The sequence below is a fragment of the Lagenorhynchus albirostris genome, chromosome 18, assembly GCF_949774975.1.
Source record: "Lagenorhynchus albirostris chromosome 18, mLagAlb1.1, whole genome shotgun sequence".
NCBI lineage: Eukaryota > Metazoa > Chordata > Mammalia > Artiodactyla > Delphinidae > Lagenorhynchus > Lagenorhynchus albirostris.
The window spans coordinates 24,338,280-24,347,302 of NC_083112.1; the positions used below are offsets into that span (position 1 = coordinate 24,338,280).

At 49.3% G+C, this 9,023-nt stretch overlaps 1 protein-coding gene across 1 annotated transcript in view; it reads right to left on the minus strand.

Annotated features, from left to right (window-relative positions):
• DGKH (diacylglycerol kinase eta) overlaps window positions 1–7,957 on the minus strand; it is a 167,025-nt gene extending 159,068 nt beyond the window's left edge. The window contains exons 1-2 of the mRNA XM_060128750.1: window positions 7,823–7,957; window positions 635–859 (exon numbers count right to left, since the gene is read on the minus strand). Coding sequence (XP_059984733.1) covers window positions 635–826 — 192 coding nt within the window. The 5' untranslated portion in view covers window positions 827–859; window positions 7,823–7,957. The remainder of the gene's footprint in view (window positions 1–634; window positions 860–7,822) is intronic.
• Between the last annotated feature and the right edge of the window lie 1,066 nt (window positions 7,958–9,023).

Here is a 9,023-nt window from a genome sequence, read left to right on the forward strand (position 1 = left end):
AATTAACCATGGGTGTGTCGATAAGATAAGAACACTGCACTTAGCGGGAACCTAACTCGAGGTCTGTTGTTTGTGCCGCGTTAGGGTGCGGTTAACCGCGAGCATCATTTACCAAAGGGCAGCAAAGGGGCACAGGGACTGGCAGGTGTCACCTCCCCATCCACCCTCTCAGAGTGGGCCAGGGAGAGGCAGGCTGCTGCCCACGGGAAGGGAAGGTGGCGAAGTTCACTGCAGCTCTGGCTGGTCAGCCTGCACTTCGCTCCCTGCGCAACGCACTCTACCGAACCACTCACTGCACGGCAGGTAGTACCAAAAATGAAACACTCCTTTTTAGATCCCTGAGTGGGAACTCTAAACAGCGCTTCCGCTTTTTCCCACGCTCCCTGGTTCCTTTCTCCTCCGCCCCTGCCCACCCATCTCCCCCGGAACCCACCCTGGAGGCCCCAGCGCGCCGGCCGGGAATTCCTTTCTGCGGCGCGCCGTCCGGCTCCCCCAGGCCCCGCCTCCGGGCCCAGGCCCCGCCCTCACCTCGGCTCCACACTTTCCCGGGATCGCCCTGCGCCCCAGGCGCCCACTCTCCTCTTCCCCGCCCAGCCGCCTCCCGCCTTCCACGCTCCCCTTGGGCCCGCCTCACCTTGGTCCGGATCTGCCCCGAAGTGGACACTTTGCGGATCAGTTTCTGGGGTCCCTCTTGCTCCGCTTCGCTGTCGGACGAATCCTCTCCGGGCCCGGCCGAGGCAGTGGCGGGGGCTACCGCAGCGCCGGCCGCGGCGGCCGCTCCTCCCGCGGCGCCCGAAGGGTGGTGCTGGCCGCCGGCCCCCGCCATCCTCTCCGACTCCTGCGGGGACACAGCACCGCCCTGCGGGGGCGGCGGCGGTGGTCAGTAGGTGTGCTCTGCTCGAGCCGGGCCCGGAGCCCCGCGCCGAGGCGCCGCCGCCATCTTCCCCTCCCCCAGCCGGCCCCGCGGGGGAAGGGTCGCCGGGGACCAGACGCCTCCCGCGGCCGGGGCCCTCCAGGATCCCGCGCTCCGCTCCCGCCTGAGTGGCGACCGCGGTGGGGCGCAGGGGACACGGACCCAGGCCCAATGGGACGGCAGCGCACCCAGCCTCGGGATGTTACAGGGTTCCTGACCCGGAATACAACCGGCGCGGGTAGAGAGGATGGGAGCGACAGAGGGATTGGGACAACCTCCCACTTCCCCTAGGGTCTGGGGTCCCCAGGATGGACGGGAGGGCGGGGGAGACGCGAAGCCTCCGCAGCCCATCCCCGCAGGCCCGGCAGTAGCGAGGCTCCCTCCCTCCCTCCCTCCCGGAGGTTCCCGGGCAGCAGCGGCAAGAACGGCCCCGGGAGTAGAAAGGGAACCTAGCTTCCTCCCGGCTCCCCTGGGTGCTCCCGCCACCTCCTGGACCCAGAATCTCTCCAGAGACACTTGGGCCTCGCCGCACAGTTCCCACAAGTAAAAGTCCCCTCCGGCCCCGAGGTGGATGGGCGCTGCCCCCTTTGTCTCCGGACCCCGGAGCCCTTCTCGGCTGACCCGTACCTCTCCCGCCTCCGCCTAGGGGTTCGGGTCCTTTCAGCTCTCCCGACCGTGGCCTTTAGTTTCTGGCCCACCCCCACTCCCATCCGGCGCACACGGAAGAGAAGAGCATTTTCCGGGAGGTTCCACTCGGCTCTGAGAACTTTTGGATCAGAAAGAGCGATCCCTTTGGCTAACAGGAAACTGGCCAGGGCGTGGAGAGACAAGCAAGTACCCGCAGCCCGAGACGACAGAATGCAAAATAAATATCTAAGCTGAAGCGCTAACCGAGACTGCCTGGAAGAAAACAATGCACTGGAGCTGTGTGAACACCAGTGCCCGAGCACGAAAACATTGGAAGTCCTGGGAGAGCCACTCCCTAACCCGGAATAGAGCAGGAGGAAATGGGATCAACAGGCGGCAGGCACCGCTCACAGCTCGTCCCCCGCGAGCGGGCTGAGCGGACACTTGGGAATAGCAGCCTCGCGGTGCGTTGTGCACGCCCCGTGCCAAAGAACCCTTGTAGGTGTGGGAGGGCTTCCGAGAGAAGAGACTAAAATGACAGATTCCTCTTGTCGTCCACAGGGAATTCCAAACTGGTGTTAGCTATGTTTTTAAGTAGGGCAAAAAGTCCCTGCCAGATTATGCAGTCTCTTCACACTTAAGGAAAGCATTCAGTCTCTTTAGCGTGTTCGTGCCCTTCAGGGTTCATTCGAATTTTTTCAACTGACATGACCTTTGAGGGTCCTCCAGACTAAGGGAGGGATGTTTTAGTTTGGGATTTTTGTTGTTGTTGTTTGTTTTTAGTTTCAGTCTTACTCTCAATAATTTGCTGTGACAGAACTAACAGTTCTAAGAGATTTTAAGAAGCAATATGCAATCCTAATACCACTGTCTATCCACACGGTAGATTAAATTGACTGAAATGTAAAATGTGCTGATTAGTTTGAATGTGCAAAGACAGGAGATTGCTGCCAGGTAATACTAATTGATAAAGGCTACTTCTCCAGCCTCAGTTGTCTTCTTTAGGAAGGGAAGGAGGTGGGAAAATAAACTTTAAGAGCCCTTATGGCTCTGTAAAAATGCAATTCTATATCTACAAAGAACGTACTGCTGAGAAGGGAATTCTTTCAGAGAAAAAAAAATCAAAATAATGGCCTTTATCCCAACCCAACTGTTTGGTCACTGACAAGTCCAATGGTCTGACAATGTAAATAAGAGCGCCTAGTAAAGGGCCTTTTGAAAGACTAAACCTAGTTCAGACCTCTCTTTTAATGTAAAGAACCTGAGGCCCAAAGTCACAAGCGGGACCAAAGTCAAAATCATGTGTCTTATTCTAATGTTCTATTCACCTTACCACATCATACAACAAAAGTTAGTCAATTATAATATGTTTCTGTTCACACTTTAGGCTTTAAAATTTTATATAAGTAACATTTTCCAGAAGCCAGGCAAAGAGTGATTAAAGGAAAAGGCATTGTTTAATGTCCATGCCTATTCTGTGATCTTAAAAAGAAGACTGAATACACTTCTCACTCTGATTCAAACACTGATCGCTTAAAAATATTAAAATAGCTTCCCGTGCAAAAGCTCAGCAATTAATGCTTCAAAGTAAAGGTATTCGTTACTTCATAAAAAATTAACCTCAGTTATCCCTGCTCTTCAAAGACTCCTGTAACAAGTTCTAAAATTTGGTTGTGACTTTGAAAGCACAGCCAGTCTTAGCCTGCTCATGCTAAATAAATGATCCCTGCTCTACAATTTCCCTAGCACATACTCAGAGTGAAATACTGTGTAAGCAAGTGAAGGAATGTTGCATCATTTCCCACAAAAGGCAGCTCGTGAAAATCCCTCTTTTCTTCAATCATCTCTTCTGAGGAACTGTTTCAAATAATCCCAGATTTAAAGTAGCTGACCCACTAGCAACTTTGCAGGTTTTATCTGCAAAATTTCCAGAATCAATATTTAAGCTGTATATTGTATACTTGCAATGCACTTCGCTTCCCTTAAAAATACAATAGCAATGTCAAGAGCTCAATATTTGCAACCATTTTAATGTACCTCAAAATAGCAACTAAAACAAATTTCAAATATGTGGCATATTACATTATTTCTTTAATTTACAAGATTTCCTTGAATTTTTCCTTACTTGGTGTTCTCAGATTTTCAAATAATTTCTTAGATGTGTCTTACATATTTATTATTACTTTGAAATCTTTGTTTGGAACACAACATATCACAAACACACTATTACAAACTTGGACATAAGCCACATAGACACTACATTCAAAAAGAAATGGAAATAGAAGCTACCACTAAATTAGGTTTAGGTTTCTACTTAATAGGGCTTTCTGTCCCATTTAAAAAAAAAAAAAGAACTATTATATTGAAGATGTATAAGTTAGAGCCAATTCTCATTCTGATACCAACTTTATGAATATTAACATTAATATCTATAGAGATTTTTTGAATTACATTCTTATTGATCACTACTCATAACAAGAGGTTTAATATCCATTTGCAACTTTTAAATCTCATGTTCTATGGTTTTACATTAAATATTATATCAAACATAAATAAGTCTACATTTATATTCTGAAGAACCCAAGTACATAGGCACTTTAAAAAGAGTTAGGTTCTAGGACTCAAGTTTCTAATCAATGGGAACCATGCAAAGAACACTGCAGGTTGAACAGGTACAGACCTGCTTTCATTCAAACTTTAAAACTACTTCCGTAATACACTATTCCACATTTAGAATTTAACATTCAAAACTTCATTAAAATTTCCTTAGTTGTTACCTCAACGAAAAAGATTTCAAAATTAATTGTGATATCAATTCCATGTACATATGCTCATCACTGTACCTAAGGCAAAAAACCTTTGGCCGTCTAGACTTAATACATAAATATACTTGTAAACTCTGTTATGTTTTGGCCCTTTTTCCTTTGAAACTCTTCCCTTCCTAATTTTTCAGTAGTTCTGAATAGTTTCACCAGAGCCAACTAGATAAAAATCATTTGGAAATAAAAATAAATTTTAACAAGTAAAATGTACTCTAGTATCCCTGCACTGTTTAAGAACTACTTTGTAAATACTCCCACACTCTTCTAAATTCTGGCTAGAATTCTAACTATCCATTTTCCCCCAGGATATTATCTACAAGTAAGGGCTGCTTGGCTAAATATCTTCCTACCCACCTATTTCCAAAGTATTTTTTAATTAATTAGAAATTTAGGTAATGTCTCTGTTTCCACTGATTTCATTACATTCCAGACCTAGCATTAAAGAAAATACACAGACACCTGAATGCTAACATCTATCTTCTTGTAGGCCCAGTGCCCTAGGTGGAGTAGTAATAAGGCTAACAGTTTATTTAAATGCCCTCACTTAACTAAATAACTTCATTTCATCTCCATGTACAAAAAAGTCACGATGGCCAGCAGCTGCTTCTCAGCTCCAGACATGGGTGCATTTCAAGTTAGACTTGCCGTTCTCTTTATTATTACTCAGCATCGATTCCTGATAACTATGTTTACTCTTCTGTCAGAATAGTTCTATGTAGAATCACATCATTTTGGGGTCCGGCAAAAAAGGATAAGGAAAGTAAATCCTTACATGTATGCTGGCATATACAGTAAGGGATAATGCAACAGGATCTGTGTGCTGTGAATACTGCCTGTTCAACATTGAATACTCCTTTTCATAAACGTAAATGAGTATACTTTTAAAGTATTAAAATTGCCTATATTTGAATTTAAAGAACAGATTTTAAATGACAGCAAAATGGAGTCCAGATCAAAGCAGATGTTCTTAACCCAAGGTCTTTGAGGGTCCACAGATTTGGTTTTGGGAATTCTGTGATTCCCTTGAAATGTTATTAAATTTTTATATGTATGTTGCATGCATACATTTTGGGGAGAAAGAGAGTTCATACTTTTGATTAGATTCTTAAAGGGATCACTGATCCAAGAAAAGTTCAAGAATCCCTGATTTTGATGAAATTTGTTTTGAAAGGAAAACTGTCCTTCAACATACTTAGATTAAGTTGGTATTTCCCCACTTAGCTCCACACGTCTGAAACAATTAACATTTAAATACTCTATTTCCCCTAATTTACCCCTTCTTTTTTCTTGTATACGCCACTTTTCAGTAATTTGGATAACTTTTCTAAGAAATTAAGTGAGAATCCCCTTTATTAGTTCTTAGACTTTGTGTCAGACATAGCTGGCCACAGGGTTTCAAATAAAATCACTTTGTCAAAAGTATCATTTTATACCACACATGAGATCTCTGAAGATTTTTTTTTTGGACTCTCTGAATGTAAACTATTAATATGTATGAAACAAGACATTCTGTCTACTCAGAATGAACACTGTGAGGATATAAGGATTTGTGCCTGTGCTGTCAGCTCCAACAGTCCTGGAACATAGTAGGTGCTGTACAAAATACCTGTTGAGTAAATAAAAAGGCTTTCAGTGTTTAAAGAAAATAAACCTAATTTTTTTAGGAGAATTCTGCAGCTGGACAAAGTGTCACAATTCATTCACGTATTTCTGTTCGGGCTCTAGCTTCAAAGGCTAATAAATGAACATTTTCATTTTCGTCACTATAAGTAAAGCAAAAATGAAAGTCTTCCTCTGTTTTTCTAGGCACAAAGTAGTTGAGGCATCAGCATCCTAAAGTGTTTTTCATTGTGATTGGTGTTGGCTTAAAGTATGCAAGTTCAAAAAAGACTTCACATAGGAGAGTTTAAAAGTAAAAAAGTTACAAAACCAGGTCACTGAATTTAGTTCTCAGTGATCTTTGATTTAAACTCCAAAACTGAATTGTTTTTAGTTTCAAGAATAATTTAATCCCCAGGCATAACCACAATAGAAGAAATACGAGTAGATTGGCAACCTAACAACATGTTCAGTTTACAAAAGCAAAGACAGCTGCAGATACAGATGGATCAGAGTTGAAGGAGCTGGGAGTGTACATATTAGAAAAAAAAAAAAAAAGGATAACCAAGCCTAGCACCTGACCTAGAAGCTCTCAACAGGCAGGGGGCCAGCCTGAGCAGATAACGCAGAGTCCCTGGGAAAAGAGCATCCGAACATGTTGAACAAAATACTGATGAGGCCAGAAATTTCGGACGAGGCTTTTCAAATAGGTTCAAGAATTTCAACCAAGGCGGAGTAGCAAACATCGAGGCAGGACATAGAGAGCCAAAATTCGATGCCAGGGAAAAGGCAGCCCACACAGAATTACAGAGCTCTGAGCGAGACGGGGGTTTCGGGGTAGAATCACTGGAGAGATGCGAGGTGATTCTGACTGAGTTGGAAGAAAGAAGTTGGAGTTTGAGGGACCAAATCCGAAGCCCCCCGGGCTCCTGATTCTTATCCTCGCACACACAATGCACACGCACACGTTACTCTGGCCCCTAAAATTACCCGACCTCTGCGTTGTATGGGCAGGGAAAATCCTCATCGAAATCGAGGTCAGCTTCCCGCTTCATCCCTGGCAAACCCCTTGACCCCTAGAAAAGCCCGGGGCTTTAGCGGCGAACACGAGGCGGAGGCGTGGTTCTGGGCTTCAAGCCGCGATCCGCCTAGCCAGCGCGTATCTCTAGAAACCTGCGCGCCCAGGTGACGGCCCAGGGCGCGGTCTCGGGAGGGAAAACCGGTTTCCTCCGAGCCATGAACGCGGACCCACAGAGTGGGTTTCTCCTTTCCCCCTCCTTACCCACCCTCCTCGCTCTAAAATCAAGTAAAAAGTTGAGAAGTCGATGAAGCACGGAAACAGTCCTCCGAGGGCCGTGGTCAGAGGATCGCCGGCGGCCCCTCGAGGAGAGTCTCGGCTGGCCGGACAAAGGCGCTCCGGGAGGCGCGCGAGGAGGAGCCCGGGCGGCGGAGGAAGCGCTGTCCCGGCTGGGAAGCAGCTGGGGACCTCATCCCGGGCCATTTCCTGAACGGAACCCGGCCCGGGCGGAGGCGGGGGTGGGGAACAGAGGAGAAGTGGGAGGGGGTGGGCGCGGGCGCTGTACCCACCGGTTCCTCCCAGGCCGGGCTGCGGGCGCCGGGCGCGGGGCGCACGTGCTGCGGCTCCATCGCGCCGGCCCGCGCCCGCCGGCCGCCCGAGCGCGCAGACCCGGGCCCCCGCCGCCGCCGCCGGGGCCGCTGGATGCGCTTCCCTCGCCGCGGTCCTCACGGCCGCTGCCGCCGCCGCCCCGGCTCCCGCCCGGGGCCAGCCACCGGCCCTCCCGCCGTCTCCGGCTTCCGCCGCGCTGCGCTCTCCCGCCCCCGCGCCGGTCCCTTCCTCCACCTCCACCTCTTCCTCCTCCTCCTCGGTCCAGCTCCGAGCGGTCCGCTCCCCGCCGCCGCCGCCGCCGCCGCCGCCGCCGCCGCCGCAGCCACCACCACCGCCTCCCACGGCCGCAGAATCCGCCCCTCGCTCCTTCCTCCGCCCCCGGCTCCCTCCCCTTTTCCTCTCCGCTTCCCGCCCCTCCTCCCCGCCGCCCCCTCCTCCCGGCGGGCGGCCCGGGACGCACGTGACCCCCCTGTCAGGCCTTATAAGGCGCGGAACCGAAAGCGGCCGCCGGGTGGTCAGGGGCACCGGGCGGCAGTGGGGACAGGAGAGGCCTCCCCCGGGGACCGACGCCGAGCCGCAGCCGGGCGCGCGGGGAGCGGCGGGGAAAGCCCGGGCTGGGCCGGCCGATGCGCTGGCGACGGGAACGGCGGTGGCTGCGAGTCCCGGGAGACGCCTCCAGCGCCCCTCTCCCCGAGTCTCCCTCTCCCGGTGTCTGCAGCCAGTGCCCGCCTCCCTCCAGACGCCGGCGGCCCGCGCGGCAGGCACCTCCCCTCCTCTGGGCGCTGAGGCTTGAACGAAATCACTCTGGACAGTAACCGACTTCGACAGAGCGAGGGAGATAACTGCATTCCACAGCCGCTGTTGAACCAGTTGCGCTAGGGATGGTTTATTCTTTGTGACGTTAAAAGCACTGCAGATGGGTTAGCATCTGCAAGAGGGGTTAAGCTTGAGGGAGTACTTCTTTTATTCACTTTTAATGATTAACGGTTTCATGGGGAAAAAACCCTGCTAAGGAGTCGATCTGTCTTCCTATTCGAGGACTACCTTCAAGTTAGAGGGGAAGGGACTGGCAGTGACTGCTCAATAAATGGCAAGTCACCTCGTCCCGCCCTTTGAAAACAACGTTTCACACAGCGTTTCCGATCATCTTTTTGGCATCGAAGACGGTTTCCGTCTATTTCCAATCCAAGAATGGCTTTTCACAGGTTATTCCGTCTCCTGGACCTTCAGGCTCCTTCTGTCAGCATCTTCCCAAGGCCCCTAATCATGTCAAATATATTCACACATTTTTAAAACAAAATGAAATTTTCAAAACACTTAATTGATCCAGTCTGTCTCCAGTCCCCACCTCCTCACAGCCAAGCTCTTCGGGAGATAAACGCCTTTTCTCAATATTCTCACATCCATTTCTTCATCTACCACTCATTCTTCCCTG